General features: G+C 34.4%; 1 protein-coding gene across 4 annotated transcripts in view; it reads left to right on the top strand.

Annotated features, from left to right (window-relative positions):
* The window catches only part of LOC106878400 (protein spire homolog 1), an 81,532-nt gene that overhangs the window by 47,812 nt on the left and 8,720 nt on the right, over nt 1-25,000 (top strand). For all 4 annotated transcript variants that reach the window (XM_089364277.1, XM_089364278.1, XM_089364279.1 and 1 more), the window contains 4 exons: nt 17,121-17,238; nt 21,192-21,301; nt 22,100-22,163; nt 24,120-24,463. In XM_089364277.1, coding sequence (XP_089220403.1) covers nt 17,121-17,238; nt 21,192-21,301; nt 22,100-22,163; nt 24,120-24,463 — 636 coding nt within the window. The remainder of the gene's footprint in view (nt 1-17,120; nt 17,239-21,191; nt 21,302-22,099; nt 22,164-24,119; nt 24,464-25,000) is intronic.

Below are 25,000 nucleotides of genomic sequence, written 5' to 3' on the forward strand. Positions count from 1 at the left end.
TATATATATTTTTATCATTCATTTTTTTGACATCTGATGTAATGTGCTGGATATCATTGGGATGGCGTCAGTGAAGCAGAAGGTAATATTTACTGATTTTAAAGAATTTCTGTCATAAGTGTTTACAACTGTGGAATATTTTTGTGATTATTATTAGTTTTTGGGTATTTACCATTCTAATCACATCTTTTATATTCCAATTTAATGTGATCGATACAGCTTCACTATGACAATGGCTGTCCAGGTTTGTATGACCAATTAATATACATAAAGCTATTTATTTTCTAGTTTAGAATACTTCTCAGATATTTAGGAATATGTAGACCGACAAACATTCTGTTTTCATTACTAATTATTTAAAAATAATTAAATTTAATCTTGACGTATTTTTGGAATTTCTTTTAAGCTGGACTAAAATATTCCTATTGGAACCACTAGCTATCACCTTCACATACTTATACACATCTGTTTATTGATCTTTCTGATCATATTGGACTGAATTTGTTTGTTTTGTTCCAAAAATAAACTAACAAACTGTTGGAGATTTTAGTAGACTCTTGTATAAAATTGTTGTCTGCAGGATTATGGAATTCATCATTTTTAGGCTCTATATTTGTGATTATAGATCTTTGCAAAGAGAAGCCTTGTTGCATTGCAATTTTAGCCATTTTGCATGATCAGTTGCGCTAAGTTTACCATACCTTTGAATTATGACATTTTTTTTCTACTACAAGCACAAAGCCTGAAATTTGGGGGGAGGGGATATTTGATTACATTGACCCCAGTTCTCGATTGGGACTTAATTCATTATCTTCAAAAATACCTTTTATATGAATAAATTCTCTCTCTAAACCAATTTCTTTTATTTAATGTTTTATTAAAATGAAGTGGCAGAGGTTGTCTAACATATCGATATGGATTCTATCACTTTCAGAAATTGCATTAGAGTTTTGCTATAAAATAAGTCTGGGAACCAGTGGTGTGTTGTATACTTTGAAAGTAGTGCGCAGTTAAAGATAGTATAGAATATAGTCTCTTTATTGTATAGAATTTACTCCTAGTATATTTTATATTCTGCTGTCTTTTCTCTCTGTTGCCATTTAAAAAACTGAATGAAAATTGAAATTGTTAGATATGTATTTTCTAAATTACCATATTAAATGAGCTCCCTTCATTCTTCTAAATTTTCCTATTTGTTGTGATAGGATCTGACACAAATGTTGAGCAGTTTTGTAATTACTGAATGTAGTAAAAAGTAACAATCTGCTAATATGATGAAAAAAAAAACAAAAAAAAATCTTTGAATAATTACTCCTGAAATGTTTGTGTTTTTGAAGTTTCCAAATGAGAATGAGTAAATAAACAAATAAAATGTCAGACCAATTATATCAATCTTAATTTTACCAATTCAGAGTATGATGTTGATAGAATATATTAAAATAATCTTCAGATGATCGAGTGAAAGAATCAGTTTCCAATAACCTCAGTCATCATCATTATCATCATCGTTTAATGTCCATTTTCCATGCTCGCATGGGTTGGACGGTTCGACTGGGGTCTGGGAAGACAGGAGGCTGCACAAGACTCCAGTCTGATCTGGCAATGTTTCTACAGCTGGATGCCCTTCCTAATGCCAACCACTCCGAGAGTTGTAGTGGGTGCTTTTTACATGCCACCGGCACAGGGGCCAGAGGGGGTTGGTATTGACCACGATCGGATGGTGCTTTTTACGTGCTACCGGCACGGGAGCCTATCAAAGCAGTGCTGGCTTTGGCCGCATTCGGATGGTGCTTTTTATGTGCCACCAGCACAGAAGCCAGTCGGAGCGAGGGGACTGGTATTGACCATATTTGGATGGTGCTTTTTACGTGCCACCGGCACGGGGACCACAACTACAATTTCCATTTGATTGTGATTTGATTTCATTTTGATGTTGTTGTATTTGACTCAATAGGGTTTCTACTTCCAATAGTAGAATCTTTAATAAAAGAATATATTGTGAAATGTGTCTTTGCTTTGAAAGTGGTGGAATGGCAGAATTTCTTGAGCAACAGTTTAAAAAAAAAAGAAAAACCTTGTCATATTTGCTGTATTCCTTTGCAGCCTGTTGAAGTCCCAAGGTTGCTTTCAGGCTTTCCATCCTTCCAGGATGATTACCATAAATACCTGCCAAATAGTTCAGTTGATTAAATCACCTGGTGTTTTGTGTCTTCAGCAGAAATAATTTGTTTACAGTAGTTTTATGTGACTTTTCCACTGCACCAGGCAATGGAGTTTGTGTTCCTTAAGTGCCATATTGTCTTTTGAGGGTGGAGGGAAAGGTGTTAGCCACACATTTTTTGTGTTGTGGGACACGTATTGATCTTTAGTAATAAGTCGGTCTTCATTAAACTGATGCATGATCACAAGCATTCCAGATCCTGTCTTTTTGTATTCCATGTGTCCTTCATTTAAGATAACAGCTAAATGTCTGATATTACACCCTCTTTCTAGCAGGTCAAGCAATCACTCAGAAGTTTCCATATTAGTTCAGGTTTAGTTCTAGTGTTTTAATGTTTGTTTTGAAAACTATTCCTTGACCTGTAAATACATCAGACCACACTACAGGCCGTGCCTGTTGTTTCACCAAATTGATAGCATCTTCTGTTCAGTGCAACAATCACTTTACTGGTTCTTTATTTTTCACTCTCATATCTCACATTTTGATCCATTTTGAATTTTGGTACTTGTTTGGAGGGAATCAACATGTTAATCTGAACAGGTTTTGCTGTCTTTGATTACCATAATACCATAATTGGGAGTTTGGTTAGATGTTATCTTTTGGCTCTGTACATTGTTAGCTTCCTGGTTGCCCAGCATTTAGTTTTGTCCTGCTATTATATTCTGGTTCCAATTCCTGTTAGGATTCATTTTTTAAGTGTAGGTAAGTGTTGGCTGATTTCATTGATTGTTCTATTTTATACAAATTTGTGGCCTGGTGCTGAAATAGATCAACATCAGTGTTGTTATACCTGCACTTAGAATTTCATCTGTCTAGTTCTCTGTTTCAATTCCAATTGGGCTACGTTTTACATCTCATTTCATTAGGGCTGATAAAATGTTCATGGCATGCACTCTTATTAATGACTGTTCATCTGTCAATGTGAGAAATGGAATTATTAGTTTTAAAAAGGACTTGAATTGGTGGAAGCATTAAGGCATCAGGAAAAATGTCTTGCAGTATTTATTCTGGCTTTTTACATTCTGATTTCAAATCCTGCTACGGTCATTTTAATCATTCATCTGTCTAGGGTCAATAAAATACTGTACCTATCAAATTAACTCTCAGGGCTTGAGGCTATAGTAGAAGACCCACTCAAGATGCCATGCCTGTGTCAATAAAGAAAACTTTAAAAAATGTTGGCAGATTCTGTTATTAAAGAAAATACAGTGGTAAAAACAAGCAAAATGAGAATTAAGGTAACAGCAATGGGAGTCTGTGGTCTGGATTTGATTTTGGTTTTTAAGACATTTCCTCCGTTAACGTCATGGAATGTCATGAATAAAAGCTTGAATATTTCAACATCCCTTTCCTTAACTTTACAAATCTGATATCTTCAAAAGAGATTTCTTCCATTCTAGAATCATTTATTTTTGTCTATTTAATTGTATTGATTCTGGTCGAATTTATTTTCTCAATTGGAGATTATTTATTTACTGCAGTTATTTGATTTAGCCAGTATTTTGCTAAAAATATCTTTGAAATCATAGAAATCTATCATTGCCATTTTGTCTATTTACTATTGTTTATTGTACAGAGTGGCATTATTGAATGGCAAATGTCCAAACCAATGCTATGTGATAAAAAGCATATCAGGAATTACACACAAACACACCAATCTTGCATGCCTGATATATAATGTGTATGATGTAAGTGTTTATACTTCGCCAATCATTCTAACAGTCAAAACTAATCATGAAGGAAAAAAAATATATATATTGAACTTCTGCCATGTTATTCTGAAAATGTTTTTCATGATTGTTTGTTGTTTATTGCTGGCAACCTGGAGATTAAAGGGTTAGGGAAGACTGGGAACTGGAGAGAGAAAATAAAATTGATATTTGATTAACTTAAAATAATATACGGTTGACCTGTCTTAGATTTTTTAATTACATTTTCACAATCATTCTCATAAATGGATTTATGATAAGAAAATTACATTGATGTGGTTCTGTTCTTCACATGCAAACATAAACATATTTGCATGCATCAAATGAATTTGTTGAGGCAGATTTTCTGTCTGAGTGCTTTGTGGCCAGACATGCTTTCACAGGATATTGAAAATGAATGTCAATGCTTGTATAACTGTGAGACTTATTTACAACTACTATGCCATGTCAAGGACACACACACACACATATACAACAGGCTTCTCTTAGTGTCCGTCTACCAAATCAACTCCCAAGGCTTTGGTTGGCTCAGGGCCTTAGTAGCAGACTCTTGCCCAAGATGCTGCACAGCAGGACTGAAGCCAACACTAAATGGCTGAGAAGCAAGCTTCTTCACCACACAGCCAAGTGTGCATATGTAAGAATTTGTGAGATGTATACTTCGTTGAAATTAATGAGATCTTGGTCAAAAAACAACAAAAGGAGATCTTAGCCTGGTTCTAATTTCCATTAAAACACTAATATCCTTCTCAGAATTTCTCATTTCAACTTTATATTTCTTTCTGCCTTATGAAAAAATCATTTATTGCTACCAGACTGATAAAATTTTCATGCCCACTTTTCCATGCTGGTCTATATTGGACAAGACTTCTTGAGAAAGTCTTCTATAGCTGGATACCCTTTCTGGCAACATCTCTTACTTTTTCAACTAAGTTACTTTATTCCATGTATTTGCTCACCAAGCAGTTGAGCTGCTGAGCTTTTCTTCATGCAGGACAGCAATGAATGTTACTACTGCCTAAAGTGCCAATGCAAGAACACACACTCCTCTCACACCACACGTGCAGACACTGCATGAACACACACCGCACACCGCGTGCACACACACACACACACACACCGCACACCGCGTGCACACACACACACGCACACACACACACACACACCCTCTCTTTTCTGAACAGTTTCTGTTTACCAAAATTTACTACTGATGTATAGGTCTGTCCAAAGCTATAATAGAAAAGATACTTGCTCAAGGTGCCATGCAGTAGTTTCAAACATGAAACCATGTTGTTATGGAGCAAAGGAACTTAACTCTGTAGTTTGGTACATCAATTATATAACAAAATTTCAGTTGATATTGAAATAGAATTGTTTTGCCTTTTTGTTTTATGCATTTGATAATGTTTAGAGTTGCTTAAAATCCCATCTTGATGGCCATGTTGGAGCATTGCTTACAATAAGGAAAATCTTGAATATGTCTTATCTCTTTTTGCTTGTTTCAGTCTTTGGGCTGTGGCCATGCTGGAGTGCTGCCTTGGAGGGTTGAGTCAAACAAAGCATCCCCAGTATTTCTGATTAGAGCTTCCCCCTCCCCCCATTACCTGATTACCATCCTCTCATCCCATATACTCTCTGTTTTGAATTCATTTATCTTTTCTGATTAAACCCTTTAAATGTCTTTCAATTCTTACCTTTCAGACACATTTTTTTAAATCTGTCTATTATATCTTTTAAGATGCTAATATATGTACAGACTCTTTCATGTATTTTACACTGTCCATCTATTGGATAGTTTTGTTTTTTTTTCTCTTACAAGAAATCTGTAAAATTTAGATGTTCAAATGTCTGCAGGTTCTTAGTTTCATTTTAGTCAGACACTTCTGTGGTATAATTATTACTTTTGGCTTAGAATCAAAATCCTGAACATTTTATGGATTCAATCAAAGAACTGTTATCTTTCAGAATGGTTGATTTTGTTCTTGGTGGGAAAACAAGGATGACCAATTTGGTCCTCTCCTTTAGTTTTAGTTGGAAGCAGGATTGTCACTGTTGTTCCCAATAAATGCAAATAGCTGAACATGTCTTGTGTGTGTAATTAAATCTTATGATGCAAAATGACTTTCACTTCTCATAATGTTCAATTAGCTTAGTTGATACTGTCGACACCAGCATTCAACTGGTACTTTATTTTATTAACCTTCAATGACTTTCATTTCTCATAATGTTAAATTAGTTTGTATTTATGAAATTACTTTGAAACCAAGATATGATGTGGATGGTGTCTAAGTTATTTGTTCCCTGAACAGTTCTGTTTTTCAACACACGTTTATAAGCTTGTATACTGACTTAGTGATTATCCTATCCTTGGCAAGTCTGGTGACATCTAAAACCTGCCTTGAGGTGTTTCCTGTTTTTGCCAGAGTAATTAAAATGCTGTACATAATTAACTAATTGGTTTTGTCAGTGCATAGTTATTAATTGCTAACATTTTGATATTCCCAGCTTTAAATTAGCTCTAACTGAACAGTTTTCAGGAGTTCATCAAAATGATTTTCATTTTAAATTTGCTTTGTTCTCTTTTTCTATTTTTGTTCCATCACAGTCATGCTGTTTGGTAGGAGAGTAGGGTAGGCTTTGCACAAATTTACTACAGGCAGTTTACTATACATCTCAGAGCCAGATTTTTATATTTCTGCTCCCTTCACTAGATTATTACCATTGTTGTAGTAATATTGAAGAGAGAACTATAATGCATGAACCCTTTAATGCTATATTTTCTGGCATACAAGTCAACATTGTGAATATAATAAAAACATAGTAAAAAAAACAGACATCATTATTTCTCTTTCCAAATCCAGTTGTGCTTCACATGGAAGTTTTGGTCCTCCTAAGTTATCTTCATTTATAAGTCAACGTCCATTTTTTTTCCTGTAAATTTTGATCTGAAAAAGTCATCTTGCATGCTGGAAAATATGGTCCATTTGTATTGTCTCTAAAGTGGAATCCTTATTTCAGGTCATCTCAAGACTATTAGTATGGAGAAAACTTTAATTAGTATGAATAAAGTAACAACTTTGTCATTACTATTTGCCAAAATATTTTCGTTGCTTTGAGACCGCGAACTGTCTGTTCTGCATCACGAAATTCTGTGATGCAGCATGGAATTTTGTCAGTGAACAGGTCGTGGTCTCAAAGCGACAAAAATATTTTCACAAATTAAATTTAAATGTTGAAGTGAATCTAACGGTTATTTTTTGTGTTTTTAAATGGCTTATACGCATCTTCCACGCTGCAATTGTTTTTGTTTCAGCACACACTCTCAGATCAGGTCACTTGCTATGCAAGTACATCTCTGTAATTTGTCATTACTGTTTTTAAATAATGAATTAATGTTAGTCTTTTTTTTTTCTTTTGTTTCCAGCTTACCATAGATTCTAGATATTTGTGTAAATGTTTAGAAAATTGTGTTTGTAATCTGTAAGACCTAAATGCTGTTTGCTGGAGGTAAAATTAAGGTATTATTTCCCAGAATATTCTAACACACACAAATTCAAAGACTTCGGCTGGCTTTTGGTGCTGCGTTACTCTTTCTATTCACTTCTCAATTACATTGTTGCATAAGCTGAAAAGAATGCAATAAATGACTTCTCCCCTTGATCAAATCTGTCCGTGTTTCATAATGGTGATTGGGGGGCAGTAGGGACAGTAATTATTGATACTAAATAAATATTTACGCTGTTGCTGGTCTTCTTTGTCAACTTCCCTATTTCCTTTTAAAAACATTGTGATCTCCCAAAAATATTAAAGGAATGTTTATTTTACTAAATAGTTTCCTTTTGATGTAGTGGACCTGTCTCTGCCTCCCCACTCCCCCTGCATTATTCACCTGTCATACACCTGACAGGTCTTTGCTTTCTTGTTTGTAAACCTTTCTTTCTTTTTCCTGGGTCATGTGAAATAGTTCAGTGTGGAGCTGATGCAGTGTTCTTTGTCAAGCTTAATGAATTTTCTCTTCATTTCCTTGCTTGGATAAGGTTTATTTGCCCCATTATCACCGCATGCACGCAGCTTATTGATGTTGGCCCTTACAATGACACGTTTAGGGTCCTGTCATTGTGTTCTTATATCCTTTTGTTGTAAATGAATGATTTTTTTTTTTTTTTTTTTTTTTTTTTTGTAACTGTAGAGGTGAAGAAAGCTGAGTGGGTCAAGTATTGAACAACTAATTCACAGGTCACAAGTTCCAACCATCCGCAGGTGTTTTATTCTCTGGACTAATTCCTTAATTGTCCATTCTTTGGTTAACTTAGATATTAAGAATGAATATCTGATTTGTAAAGAATTGGTGTCTTCTATAAAGGTATATTTCTTCTTAAAACCATAAAACCAGAACCATTTTGCCTACGGATCTTGAAATTCTTTGAGACTTTTTCTTAACTTTGGCAGTTGTCAGACTTCACTACAAGAAGAATGTCCTAAATGTAGAATTTATTATATTCTTTTAGAAGATATTAATTATTTATTTGCAAAATAATTTTTTTATATATTCTCTTCCTTAAGTTAAGATTTTTTTTTTTTATCTTCTAAAATAACCAATCATAAAATCACATTTGTTTCCACTGTTGGTTATTTAAAATTAAAACATTAGCTTCATTTATTTACTTCAAACTAAAAGCCAAAAAAAGAAGAGCATAGATGCATTTCTTTTAAATTGAATCCTTGTAAAATTAAGATTACTCAGATGAAAATCAGCCAAGCAAGTGCAATAAAGAATAAGCTAAACACAGTACTGCAATGATTCAGGAGTGTTATCAAATATGGCCTCCTCCGCCCTCAGCTAATTGACTAAGTTGTCAAGTGTCAAAGTATTATGGCCTCTGACCTAACTTCAATCCTAACTCACTTGTAGTCAGATTCTGAAAAGTCTTTGTAGATCATCCTAGGGCAACATCATCATTTGAGGGGAATCCACTATTTCAAAAACCAGTTACTTGTGGATTCAGTGCTCCCAGAATTCATTTGAATATTGTTTGCAACTAAAATAAAGAAAATAAAAAATTGTAGACCAGTGTAATCAAAAACATTGCATCTTTGACCATTCAGTCTTTTTTTCTTTCTTTGGTTTTCTCTTTTTTAAGAGTCTAGGATGTGATGAGAGAAATTTGGCTGCTATTTCTAGCTTGTCAAGTGACTCTGTAAAAGGCATCCTTATTGGCAAAACACATGCACATACTCATGCACACTGACTGGTTGCCTGCCTCAGTAGGAGGCAACGATTTTGTTGCCTTGAATTTGAGCATTTACCCACTTCATCACAATCGGTTTTACTTTACTTGTACATCAATAATTTACTTCAATGATTCAATGTTTATTGTAGCACAATTAAAATAACTGGAATCTTCTAAATTGTTTGAGTTTCTCTATAAATATTTCAGGCTTTTATAATAATCTATTTACTCTGAATTCCAGTAATCTATTTAGCATGAGGACCCTACCACTTGTTGCTCGGAATTCTTGTTAGGTGGAGAGAGTTCTGTCTGAGTTTGTCTCTCAAAGTTATGTTATTACTTTTTATCCTTGTAGAAATCTCTAAAAATGAGTAAGCTTTTGAGATAACCTAAAATTCATCACATTATCACACCCTTTGTCCTCACAAAACTGTTAATCATCACTGGTGACCCAGATTATTTTGGTTGTCTAAATTGATCTAATTAACATAATCATGTTCACCATAATAATTTCTGGTTGAGGAGCCTACCCTAAAATTATTTTAGGCTTGTGTCTGATAAATCTACTCTCAAAACTCTGGAATTTAACATTAAAATTACTCACTTCCTCATCTTCTTATCCGATATATTTATAGTTACATTTATATTGTACAAGAACACCTTGTGAGTAATTTTCATTAGATGTGGATATGAATGTTTGATTCTGAACTATAAACTCTAGAATGATATGCAGGTGAAAATAATTAAAGCTTTAAATGATTATATATATATATATATATATATATATATATATATATATATATATATATATATATATATATATATATATATAGCAAGGGAAAATATTTATCTCTGCTGGAAATATAATGAAAAAATACTATTCATTAGTGAAGAACAAGATGTCAGAAAAACACGCGGTTCATAATGCTAGGAACAAAATGACATTTACAGTTTTGTGTACGATCGTCTTCTTAACATCTTCTTTTCCATGCTTGCATGGTCTGATGGAGTCTGTCAAGGCAGATTTTTCTGTTGTCAAATGCATTCCCTGTTGTCAATCTTCAATAATATTTCCCCATGGCCAGATATGTTTTAATGGAAGATTGGAAATGGACACCACTTGTATAATAGTGACACATAGCTATCACATGATGTCAAGATGAGGTCGGTCTCTTTCTCTCTCTGAGCTATATGGGTCTGTATGCATCATCATCATCATCATTCACGCTACATGTTGGAATGGGTTGGATAGGTTTTCATAGTTTGAGCTCCTTATTGGGAGCCTCTGCCCTCATAGACTGATCTTGCTTGTTGTGTTTAATTTTTGTTTTAGTTTCTATCTTGATGCTCTTCCTGTCACCAACCACCTTACAGAGCATACTGGGTACATTTCATTGTAGTATGTGTGTCTGTACTACATAGAAAAGTATGTATGTATGTGTAGCAAATGTGTGTGTGTGTGAAGGCGCATGGCTTAGTGGTTAGGGTCTTCTGGCTTGTGATTGTAAGGGTATGAGCTTGATTCCCAGTGGCACATTGTGTCCTTGAGCAAGGTACTTTATTTCTCACATTGCTCCAGTCCACTCAGCTGGCAAAAATGAATGGTATCCCTATTTGAAAATGGGTTGGAACAAGTTAAATAAAATTCAAATATGGGTAAGATTTTTTAAGTATATTTTTCTTGATAAATTATGGAACAAAAAAATAAAATGCCATTGTAGAAATTGATATATATTAATGATTAATGTCTTTGATTGAAGCAAGGCCATAGATTTGTAGACAATGGTTATTGTTGAACAACTTCCAGTAAAATACTGCTTTTTATCAACCATAGAGAACAAACAGTAAAAATATGTCACTAAATACCACAATGTGCTCTGCTGTTTTTGCCACTCCATCTTCTGCATTAAAACAAGGCCAGAAACCTTGGAGTTGGGGCTGGAGTCATTTAAATAGACATGCTTATATTCTTATGCATTTAATTTTGCTTCAGTTATCATTAATTGAATAATACTTAGTGTGTAGTTAGATCCCTGTACACTCTGAGTTGGAAATCCCACCAGAGTTGACTTTCATCTCATTGGTATTGATAAAACAAGTCCTAGAAATATCCTGCTGTTGAATCAATGGACATGTCTTTCCAGTAACTCTGTGACCCTGTACTATTGTTGGAAATTATCATAAAATATGGATTCATAAGGTGGATTATTTTCTCTTAGCCGTTGTCTTTATGCTGCATTGTTATTGGTCTATAATCAGAAAGCATAGCCTTGTCTAATATTTTATAAAACTTAAGAGGACAAGTAGTGAGTTTAGTATGGCGTAATTAGTGCAGACACAAGGCATGAAAGTTGCAGTGACTTTTTTGTTTTTTTCATTAATCTATCAGATCCAAAGGTATTGATTGAAGTAGATGAAAGCATAAAGACTACAAACTGCTTAAATGGCAAACTGGAAGTAGTAGTAGTTAACAATGAGATGGCATAATTTGTTAGTGCTGATGCTGGGAGGTTAAAGTTGGAGAGTTAAGGGGTTTGAAGAATTTTAATTTCTATTTGAAAATAAATGCTTCTATCTCAGCAAGTAAAATAAGCTGTAATATGAAGTATATATATGAGATGTGTTAATTTGAGAAAGGAATTGGGCTTGGAAAGCATCGGTTACTCTATATAGAGTTACTAACTGTGTTCTTATGGACAGATAATGTGTCTAGTTTGTTGTTGGAGGGTATATGCAATGGTTAGGTCAACCCGAGAGCAAACTCTAAGAAATGGTGAAACAGGATTAAGACACATGAAAAGAATTGGTCTTCTAAGTGTGTCAAATTTATGGCAACATAAGAAAATGGATGTTTAACCCTTTCATTACCGTATTTATTTTGAGATGCTCTGTGTTTCTTTCAATTATTTTAAATATAACAAAGAATTTAGTAAAATAACTTAGTTATCATTAAGCTAGTGTCAGGAACATAAATTGTGACTAAAGTTTGTGGAAGATTTTAATTCAAAACTTATCAAAACAAGATATTTGTACTACAGTCAGAACCAGTTTCAGTCGGGTTGGTGATGAAAGGGTTAAATGATGTTTTTTAAGAAACATTTTATTTTCTTCCGTTTACAATATTTTAAAGTGGTTGTTTGTTTAAACATTCGGTTTTTGAGAGTTTAAAATAAAATTCTGCTGTACTTCTAAGTATTCTCTTTTCAGAAAATTTATACATTTTTTTTGCATTTTTATACATTTTTTTAAGCATTAAAATACAAGCAGAAATTATAATGGTTCAAGAAAATATGGTTTCTGAAAATACATTTTATTTTCATTCTTTCCTTTTATTAAAAAAAAACAAAAAAACTATTTAATATTCTATAATATTCTATATTTAAACATCAATCACTGGATATTGCAAATAAAGAATTAGTTTCCCCAAATAAATTTGAATTTCAGTAACCTTTGTAAATTTTTTGAAATAATTATCTAATCTTTTTAAATAGATTTTATATACATTTACTCTGTTGATAATGTATTGTCATTTCAGTTATTACACACACACACACACACACACACACACACACACACACACACACACACAGTGAAGCTTATCAATAATCTTCACACTCTGATCTTTCACCTTTTTTTTTTTTTTTGCTCGATGACTGAGAAAGTAGATTGCTTACCTTGGATATATCCATAGAGGCATAAGCTGTATACATGTCTTGGAGCATTTTAAAGAATCACTGATCCATGAGCCTGTCCTCAGCACTCTTCTGATCATTTAGTTCTATATTTAAGAGATGAGGAATTATGTACAATATTTATATTATTTACGTTTGACGGGTATTTGTCCTCATCTTGTGGTTAAGAACGGAGGCTACTAACCCCAAGATTCCGAGTTCGATTCCAGGCAGTGACCTGAATAATAAAATAATAATAATAATAATATCAAAAAATGCCTTAGGAATGAGAACCCAGGTTTGAAATTTCCCCAAGACACCTGATGAAGGCTGGAGGGTATATCGGCCGAAACGTTAACAACAAACAAGATGAGGACAAATATCCATCAAATGTAAATAATCTTCTGATCATTGTTTTTCTCTTATGTCATCCAAGACTTGTTTTGTTGTGGAAAACCTGTATGAAAGGGTTTTATGATGTATCTGCATGAACTGGGAACCTGGTTTCTGGAATTTTTCTCTCAATTGGTGCACCATCACCTCCAAATTATGTAGCAGAAAGGAGACCTCATTGATAAAAAACAAAAATTGTGTTCAGGCTTTATACAAATTATTTAAAAATGAATGCGTCTTTCCAGCATTTGGCAGCAGAGTTTCCAGTCAAACTTACTGAATGGGGGCAAAGCATGAAATACAGTCTATAAACTCAGATTGTTAATTTGTGCTGATCTGCCAGCACATTTCTGCCACTTATATTACAGGTATTCTCGTAATTTTGATTACAGCAGTCTTTTATATTAATGAAATTGTCGAGGTAAATTCACTAACTTACTCTGACTTTCCATATCCCCAAACTTCTATGGTAAAAACAGCATAGAATCAAAGTTGGCTGGTTCACATGAGGTAATATATGGATTAGAATCCAAAGAAACAGAATAATACTTTGTTCTCTCACTCCATAGATAATGTGTTCTAGTATGCTGGATCTAATCAGATTAATAAATCCTTCTTATGCTGTTTTGGATACAATTTCTATCAACTAGATTTGATTTCATGAGTGTTTATATATTCTGCCAGAAAAGAATGGCCAAAGAGCATTCTTCAATAATTCCTACTATGAGCAGATCCACCATCATAAAACAACAAACCTTTTAACAAAAAGTTTATAATTTCAATTATTCCCTCTACAAGTGTGCACCAATATTTTTGCTTTTGTGCATGAACCATGAGAATAGCATTTATCTATGTGAAGTGATGTTGACCACACAAATTCCTTGTATTTTTCTTGTCATTAAACTATTTCCAGTAAGCTATGAATAACCTCAAGTCATAACAATATCCTATGGAAAACAAAATAGGTTTTGTTTATTTTCTGAATTACTAATTTCTTGCAGGTAGCTTGTTTGTAGATTTATGAACATGTGTGAAATAAAAAAAAATCTGACTGTGTCTTCAGTTTTTTTTTTATGATCAAATGGTTGAAAAGAAGTCACTGTTAGCATGTTGCTTCTTTTGGTTCTCTATTGGATTCACAAATACAATCATCAAAATTGGCCATTTACCAATATCACAAGAGCACTTGTTCTTTTCACTTACTGTATCACATTCAATAAATGAATAGCTGCTGGTTGTTGCTGGATGCTTTCTGCCACATTAGTGCTGGTTGTTTCTTTATTTCCAGCTTCAACCATCATCTTTTTCATGAGTATCATAAATTTCTGTTAATTTACAGGTTTTCAATCTCTATAGCTGGTCTCTTCTTTCTTTTCTTCATTCACTTTACATTTTGCATTTTCAGAAGAGTAATGATGTCCAATAGCTCTAACTCTACTGCTCATTGCTAACTGTAATGGAAAAAAAAAAATTCATTGAAATAAGTATTTGAAATCAAATAGTTTATGTAAATAAACATGGTAGTACAGTGACAAACCAAGGCTGCATGTGACAAAGGCAGCAATTACAAAATGAGATACACCATATTTAAAAACATGGCAGGGAGTGGGGAGTCTTTGATATGTGTTCAAGTAAAATAAGGGTTAAGTTTATTAATTGCACAGCTAGTTTCTGTGTCCAGTCTTGGTTTAGCATAAAAATTGATGCATGTTTTAAAGAACACAATGTCCAATTTTTATTATTGAGATGTTTATTCAATATTTGCTCTTCCCAGTTTTATTATAGTTGTATTTATTTTGTATTTTCTACAATATTCCTAAGTATATTACTTTCAAGTCAATTTTTGTGCGCCAGTATTGTATGTATCTTTAAGTTTACAAGGCCATCAACATCAAAAATCAATCTGTATACTTTCTTATCAGACATCCTATGCAAGAGGTGAGTTTATAAATAAGTAAACTTGACCTTGAAGAATCTAAGCATTCAAACACAGCATTCATGACTCTTTGTTCTGAACATTAAACTTAATAATCCATCAACTCATAAACCAGGATATAATACATTCTGTTAATGAATCATCACAAATGACAGTCTTTAAGCAGACTTAATCTAAAATGAAATTAACTTGATGAGCAAACATTCCTGTTTAATTTTCTGTTTTCATTATATTGCTGTTAAGTGTCTGGCAACATTTCCCCAAAATAAATGGTTCTGCTTTTCTACAATATTCCTTTGTTCAATGACTTTCTTGAATATTTTTTCTCTGCAATAAACCGAATGAAATTTAGCGACATTGGACTTTGTTTTTCAGCAGTTGAGCCATTTGCAAGACACACGTTTCAGCTGTTACGGTTTATTGGTTAATTGAACCAAAATTTGAGGATGTCGTATGGTTCATGTAATTTCTCACCGTTTCTTACTTTCTATTGTACACTGATAACCTTGTTACTGCTAATTACACATACTTCTATGTAAACGATACCATGCTGCACTCATTAACATTCCACAGACAGTCCCCACCTATATACATTGTAGATGCATTATACAAGACTAGCATTGCTTCCATGAAAGAGACTTTGAAAATATTAACAATCTGCAACAGCATCCTTGTTACACATACATTGTGGAAATAATCTTGTCTGCTGTCTTTCCTTTGCATAAATTCTGACCCTTTCCAACTTGTTACAGATACTCTGAACAATCTGTTACATGTCAAATGTTTTTTTTTTGCGGGGGGGGGGGGGGGACCAAATCCTAAAATGCCAGAGTGTTCTAAAGGTACTACACTGGTGCATGTGTATCTCTTTGAGTAAAGGGCACTGTGTCTGCCAATTTTAGTTATTAAACAATTTTAATACTCAGTAGTTTTTATATAATAAAACATTTAAAAAGCTGATGGTCTAACTTAACACTTTATTCGTTGTGCCATGATATTACCATTCTATGCTAACTTTACATAAGTAATGCTGCCAAATCTGTCTTCCAAAGACTAGGTCTTTGCTTATGGAAAAACTGAAGTCCTGGTTGGATATTTCCTGAAGGTTCCAGTGTTAATCATATTAGAGTAATACTCACACAATGAGCAATGTTCGTAATATTCTTTCTATGTAGGCAGAAGGCCTGAAATTTTGGGGGTCTGTGGCTGGTCAATTACATTGACTCCAGTGCTTAACTGCTACATATTTCATTGACCCTGAAAAGATGAAAGGCAAAAGTCGACCTCAGCAGAAATTGAACTCAGAACATAAAAATGAAACACCACTAAGCTTTTTGTCTGGCATATTATCAGTTCTGCCAGCTTGCCACTTAAAGATCACTCTTGACTTACTCTCCTTCATATTACAACCACTCACTTGAATAAACAACAACAATAATAATAATCCTTTCTACAATAGGCACAAGGCTTGAAATTTCGGGGGTGGGGACTAGTCGATTACATCAACCCCAGTGTTTCACTGGCATTTAATTTATTGACCCCAACAGAATGAAAGGCAAAGTCGACCGTGGCGGAATTTGAACTCAGAATGTGAAGACGGGTGAAATGCCACTAAGCATTTCGCCCTGTTTGTTAACAATTCTGCCAGCTCGCCACCTTAATAATTAATAATACAGTGCATGAAAGGTAAATTATAGTTGGTGCAACGTGTCTAGTGTGTTGTTACTGATAGTGTAATGGATAAACTGTACTAATGTGTAATTTAGTTTATTGCTAGTAAAGCTGTTTGTTTCACGTAGTTATACTAACTGATTATATTGTAGTTGACTAATGTTAGCTTACTGAGACTAATGTAGTAATGCTTTCATGTCTTTCACTCCGAAACACTAGTATGTACTTCTGTGTACTAATATGAAAGATCTGCTGTAACACTTAAGACTGGATTACTTTTCCTTTCAGATGAAAGATCGTGTTGTAAACAAGTTACCCCCACGATCACCGGACCCTCATGAAAAGCTTCTCATCGAAATCAGATCTCAACCAAAACTTCGCCCAATCAAAGAAGGAAAAGTCTTGGGTAATTATTGAGGTTTATCATATTTCTGATTTCCAGGCATGTTTTGGAAAGACTCTATTAAGCATCTTTAATTTTAGGTTCCATATGTGTCTTTTATCCGGTCACTGGATATTTTCAAAAATAAGTCTGGTACTTATTTCTATGATACTCTAAAAGGATGTAAATAAGCCAACACCTGTTGTTGAGTCGTAGATTGAGGACAAAACCAGGCACAGACATGTGAACACTTGTTTATATCGTCATCATCGTCATCATTTAACATCCATTTCCCATGCTGGTATGGGTTGGAAGGTTTGACAAGAGCTGGCAAGGTCAGAAGATTGCACCAAGCTTTATTGTCTGCTTTGGCATGGTTTCTACAGGTGGATGCCCTTCCTAGTGCCAACCACTTCAGAGTTGGTTGCTTTTTATGTGGAACCAGTAGCAGTGAGGTCACCAACTAACTTAAGACTCCTCAACTGAGTTGGGGGAATGGAATTGAGGTGGGTGCATGGCTTTGTATCAGGTGAGAGGCTACAGTATGAATAAAGGGACAGAAATAGGGGTATTGCAGAAGAAGCAATACAGGGCTACCTCAGCAGGAGAGAGTGGGAGAAGATGGTGAAGATGTAATAGGGAAGAGGGGAGGGTGTATAAGTGGGGTAAGAATTTTTGATAGGGTGAAAGGGCAGGTAAATTCACAAGATTGCAAAAGGAGAATGGGGTGGGTGGAGGGGAGGACATGTTGTAGGGAAGAGATTCAGCAGGGAAGTTGAAGGGGAATAGAGCAGATGGTGAGCACAGGTGAAGGGAAGATGTGAAGAGAAGACACTTACCTAAGGTGCCATGCAGTGGGACCGAACTTGAAAGTCTGTGATTGTGAAGTGAAATTCTTAACTATGTAGCCATAAGTTTTCCATTTTAAAATTTATTTCTTGAAGATGATGGAACACTGTTCCTGGCCTTTTAAATGAAATGAGATGAGTCTAATCTATTTATTTCATGCTTGATAAGAGGATTGTACAAATTTCTGAATGTGGAGTCTAAGAAGTTGGTAAGAGGAGAGGCAGATGTATTGAATGGTTTTGGTTGAGAGAGAGCAATAAAGCTTATTGAATTGAAAGGAGCCAAGGCCATTGTAGTTGCCATAGCAGCAGATGAAACAGCAACTCGGATGATTTATTGATGAGTAGAATGGATTGATTATTGTTTAACAATTTGGAAACCTGTTCCATTAAGAAAAATATACATTAAACAGGTGAATTCCACATGAAAATTTAATGAAGTTTGCAGCATGTAAACTATCTGATTTAATCATTTAGATTCTGGTGTTCTCATTGAGAACTTAGCTATAATAAATTTAGATACAGAAGCAGGACTCTTTCTGGTATTTACTAAATATATCTGTGTCCTTTCAGCCTGTTGTCTGCTATATTTGTTTTTAGCTGGTATTTGCTTCCAATCCAATTTTCCCAAGTAATTGGACCCTGCTTCTATTAATAAGGCTTTGTTAATATTTGGGGTTAGTTTTCCAACAACCAGATTACATTTGTCAATAGAATGCGAATGATTTATTCCCCAAATAAACAGGTTTATTCTATAAACAGTCCCTATATTTCAGGGCATGCTTTGCTGATCTTCTCTGAAAAACATTCTAACATCGTCATCATTTAATGTCCACTTTCCATGCTGGCATGGGTTGGAAGGTTTGACTGAGGGCTGGCAAACCAGAAGGCTGCACCTGGTTCCAATCTGATCTGGCAAGGTTTCTACACCTGGATGCCCTTCCTAATGCTAACCACTCCGATAGTGTAGTGGGTGCTTTTTACGTGCCACCAGCACGAGGGCCAGTCAAACGGTACTGGCATCGACCACACTTGAATGGTACTTTTTACGTTCCACTGGTACGGGAGCCAGTCAGGCAGCACTGAGTTTGAAATAATTTTATCTTTCAAAGGCCTTTTCTTTTTTAATATTCAGATGAGTTCCAGTAAGGGCCAATATTTAATTGAAAGGATTCATCTGCTCTTCAAAACTGTAATACTGATGATCCAGTGAGGGAGCCTTTTGTTCTGCTTACTCAACCTGCTAGAAATTGATAAATAACCCTCAAATTACATGTTACCCTGAGGTAACACATTGCATGATGTAGTCTTACCTACACTATACTTTAAAGATAAGAATGGTCATCATCATCATTTAACGTCTGTTGTCCATGCTGGCATGGGTTGGACGGTTTTACCAGGGCTGGTAAGCTGGAGAACTGCACCAGGTTCCAGTCTGATTTGGTATGGTTTCTATGGCTGGGTGCCCTTCCTAACACCAACCACTCTGTGAGTGGATGCTTTTATGTGCCACTGGCATGGGTGCCATTTGTGCGACACGGGTATCTGTCACCACTGTGATTTTGCTTGGCTTGATGGGGCTTCTTCTCAAGCACAGCATAATACCAAACCTGATGCTAAATAATAACCATTTTGGATTCTGTCTTAACACTGCTTCTTGTCCTCACTCTACCTTAATGTTTTTCCTATAATTATGGTGACTATGTAAGGGAGACAATTGAAAGTAAAAATAGTGATTTCCCTTGGAGCTTTTATTTCCTTTGTGCAGTTTTAGTAAATGGAAAATCAAGTCTTTGAAAATGATTTCAATATTCATTTATTATATTCTATATTTGTTTTAGTCATTAATTTGGTTGTGAATGTATTTATTTAAATTTCATTGGATCAAATACATTGTATATTATTTTGTCTTTTGGTGGAGGCAATATTTCAACTGATGCAATTTTGATCTAAGTTCTTTAAAGACATGTATTTTTACGTTCTCTAAGCTTTTTCTGTTATAAGTTTTGTATTTTACCATAGTATTTTGTATGATATTGTAATATTTTTATTATTTAAACCTTCTAAAGACAAAACTTACAAAAGCTACAGTGAAGAAACTAATTTTTAAGAACTACAAAAATAAGAATGTTGAAAAGAGATTCATAATACAGTTGTAAAAAAAAATATTTCCACAAACAAAATTTTATTCTTGAAGAGATTGACCTCCCCCACTTTCAAGTACAAAATGGTCAACTTGTAGAATATGGATGTGAGTGACAACGCTTAGAGTGGTACTCTAATTCAATGAAGATAAACTCTGTGTGTGGGGGTTTATACTTCAAAATGTTCATTCAATGACATTCAGACAGAAGAGTTCAATTACAACATTCATAAAACAAGATTCAAATGAAAGTTTGTTGTGGAAGTGGTGTTGTTCATATGAATGTGTTATAAAAGTCAGCTCACCAGTTTATTTCATGTGTTCTAGAAAGCCAAGTTCTATGTAGTGTGAATAACAAATGTTGTTGAGAATCTAGTAGAAGAGAGATACAGCAATTAATATTTCGTTTCAATTGATAAGAGTCTTGTATATTCAGAGTAAGAAATGACCAGTTTTGTGGATTCTTTGTTCTGGCTGAGTTTTGTGGGAGAAAGAAATAGGATGCGTTTGAATCTCATGTGTAAAACCAATGCATGGTTGAGAGGTATGACTGGCTTCTCTGCCAATTCCTTATTCTGGCTGAGATCTGCCTGAGAGAGACAGAGAGAGTACAGCTTTGACTTGTATTTATCCACCCAGTGCACGACTCAATGGTATTGGTGCCAATTAGTGAAAAATACTGAACAACTAAACCTTCATCCAGATGCTAAAGGCTTGCAGCTTAGACCAGTAATTGTATAAAAGTTAAAACTAGTCTGTATATTTCATACATGGGCTATTTGAAAGTTAAAAAAAAAATATTAACATAAGGTCATCAATTTGGAGGACAGGTGTCGTTGATTGAATCATCCATAGAAGAAAACTGCGTAGTTATTAAATTATAAAGTAGATATCCTTTCTTCTCATGTGCAAATTTTATTTGAAGATGTTTGTTGATAGATAAACAAGATAGATTTGAGAATACTTAAATATGTTTCTATTCACAGTTGAAACATCTCGTACTAAACTGAATATCGATGATGACGAAGAGAGTCCTTTACCTGTACGCAGAGTTATAAAACCAGATTTCAACCTGATTCTTGATAACAGTTTTGAGGTAAGTGATGTCTAAATTGCACTAGTTTGTATCCTTTTCATTACAATGCACAAGCATTTTACAATTTCCATATTTTTTTAAAACTATGTGATACACAGGTAAGGTAATATAGTTATAATAATAATCCCACGTGTATGAAGTATTTTAACTAGAAATAAATATGAAGTGAAGAATAGTAAAACAATATTTAATAATACAGTTTTATATTTAAGAGATGTGGAATTATGTACATTATTTACATTTGATGGATATTTGTCCTCATCTTGTTTGTTGTTAACACAACGTTTCGGCTGATCCTTCATCAAGTGTCTTGGGGAAATTTTGAACCTGGGTTCTCATTCCTAAGGTATTTTTCGATGTTATTACTATTATTCAGGTCATTGCCTGCAATCGAACTTGGAATCTTGGGGTTAGTGGCCTGAGCTCTTAACCACTACACTATATGCCCGTCAAATGTAAATAATATTAATCAATGACTAAAACTTTCATTCTTCTGACAATTACGAAATGCATGTTTGGACATGTTTCAGTAATCAACGAAATTCATTGGAGAAACACAGCCTTCACTGTATTTGTTGAATTGTCCAATACATGGTTCATTCAAATAAATTCAGCTATGGTGATGCTCTAATTAGTAACTGTTTGTTTGAATTGATGTTATTGAATTTTTGTAAAAGATGGTGGGGGCGGGAGTGTTGAAACTCTGTTTCAGTCAAAGCAGCTCAGAAATCTCAAGTACTTTTTCTTTCATGGTTATATTAAGGTGTTGTTCATTTGGATGTATTTTTCTCTCCCTAGGCTGATGATGAAGAATTATCTTGTCGAGAAGGATCTGAAAATAAAGACACTGTCAAGAGACAAGGTGAAAATTATTTTAAGTTTCATATTTTGAAATTTTTGTACTTTTAAAAAATTTTGTTTTACTTCCATTTTTTGATGTTTTCATTTATGAGTTGGATTTTTGTTTTTGGAACAAATGGATTAAAAACTGTTACACAGTGCCTTGGGCAAGAATCTTTTCCAATAGATTCAGGTTGACTGATACCTTGAGCAGACTTTGGTAAATGGAAACTGTTCAGAAGCTTATATATATACTAGCAGTATAACCCGACGTTGTTCAGATGTGACTTATTATGCCATCTATGATAAGTCTTGCTAGGTGAAAATCAACTAAAAAAGAAAGCCTTACAATGAAAAAACCCTTATGATGTAAAAATGTACACACAGACACACAACTTCAGCTTTATATATTAAGATATATATATATATATATGGCAAAAAAGAAAATGGAGGGGATACAAAAATGACATACATCATCTGGTAGACATTCTATTAAGTCTGTTTATTCCAAAACATAAGGGAGTATTATAAGAACAGATACACAATGCAAAGACTGTGTGCTACACAAATATATACTAGTAATAATAGTTATACATAAAAGAGTAAAAGATTAAAAGATCAGTTCCTTTTGTTTTGGAATAAACAGACATAATAGAATGTCTACCAGATGATGTATGTCATTTTTGTATCCCCTCCATTTTCTTTTTGCCATATAAATTAAGGGTAAACCACTTTTTACCCCTGCCCAATTGCGAAATTGCTATGCAATAACCAGCACTTGGAAATTAATAATTGGGCACACTAGCAGCAGTATATTGGATAGGTACTATCCCTTAGTTGGTTTGCTTCCCAACCTCTAATTCTCACGGAAATATATATATATATATATATATATGTTTTTATTTTCAATTATAATAAAAACAATTTTTTATTAATCTGAAGGGTTACTCCAAATTTGAGTACAAATTTATATATATATATATATATATATATATATATATATATATTTCATTTAACACCTGTATTTTGTACTCTAGTATGGTTTGGATGGAAATTAATTTTTAGGCAAGATTTTACACTCAGATGCTTGTCACCAATCGCCATCTGTTTTTCAAATAAGGGATTCCAATATTCTACAGATTGTCAAAGTTACTGAGACCAGTTATAATGATAATGCAGTGTAAACATCACTACTACTATTTTGCTCAGATTGTAATAAGTAACATTCCCACACATTCAAGCATACACAGGTGTGTGTTGTGTATATATCTTGCACTGATGTATTCTATTACTTGTTTCACTTATTTGACTGTGGCCATACTGGAGCACCACTTTTAGTCAAACAAATCGACCTCAGGACTTATTCTTTGTAAGCCTAGTACTTATTCTATCGGTCTCTTTTGCCAAACCACTAAGTTACGGGTACATAAACATACCAACATCAGTTGTCAAGTGACGGTGGAGGGAACAAACACATGCATACACACACACACACACGCACACATATATATATACATACATACATACACATACAACAGGTTTCTTTCAGTGTCCATCTACCAAATCCACTCACAAGGCTTTGGTCGACCTTGGGCTATAGTAGAAGACACCTACCCAAAGTGCCATTCAGTGGGACTGAACCTGGCACCATGTGGTTGGGAAGCACGGCCATGCCTGCACTTGATAAAAAATGTGGACATCAAAAAAATTGAAAACCCAACACTCCTCAACCACAGTTCCTTGTGTATTTTTTCTGCACGATTCTTCAGATGATCTTTCTTCACTCAGTGCCACAAATATTGTAAATCAGTGATCAGCCCATTAAAAACCTGCAAGTGACAAATGGTTGTCAAAAGCTAAAGTAGGGTATGTAGCCTGGTTTTGATGATCAGGCAAAGAGTATAAAGAAATAATTTATCAATATTAAAAATTTTAATTGTTTTTTATAATTTATCTAATTTCTTAATTGCATTTTTAGGGAAACAAGACCATTCCACAGATAAAAATGCCAAGCTAATTCGACGGCATACCATCATGGTATGCGAGTCTCCAACTGAAGCAAAAACTTCACCAATATTTGAAACCCTTCAAATGATCAGTGAATTAGAAGAGTCTCCCGACGATGGAAATCTTGTAAAAAGCCTCAGCAGTTCTGAAAACATTTCAAGATCTGCTGGAAATTCCCCAACGACTAGTGACCGGAATCTACACGTAGATCATTCTACGAAATCAAACGTAATGCATGTAAGTTGGACTAGTTCGTCTACTCACACCAAAGAGCACCAACGTAGCTTACCATACAAAGATTATCATCCACTGTCTGTAAGTAAACAATCCCTCTTCTTGCACGCCTTCCTTCAACCATATTTTCTTTAAGAGTCAGTTATTGATAATTCTGGGCAATGGGAAGGGAGACGACCCCGAAATATCTGGTTTTGAGGGCACAGACAACGCACAAAGGATTACATTTATACAACCAAACTCAGCAATGCTTGTTAACCCTGGTGAATGACTTTCTCTTTTGGAAATGGTACTGCTTGTATGACGGTGACACTCATTTACAACTATTATGCATTGTCATGACAAGGAGATACAAACACATACAAATGATGGGCTTCTTTCAGTTTCTGCCTGTCAAATTCACTCACAAGACTTTGGTTGGCCTAGGGCTATAGTAGGAGACACTTGCCCAAGGCCATCACAGTGGAACTGAACCTGAAACCATGTGGTTGGGAAGCAAACTTCTCAACCACATTTGTCTATGTCCTGTTTATTCTTGGCAAAAGTGCAAACTTGGAAGAGAACCAAATCCTCTTTGGAAAATGAGCATAACCTCATTATAGGTGTTTGCTAGTTGAA

Source organism: Octopus bimaculoides, chromosome 16 (assembly GCF_046866305.1).
Source record: "Octopus bimaculoides isolate indiv1 chromosome 16, ASM4686630v1, whole genome shotgun sequence".
Classification (NCBI taxonomy): domain Eukaryota; kingdom Metazoa; phylum Mollusca; class Cephalopoda; order Octopoda; family Octopodidae; genus Octopus; species Octopus bimaculoides.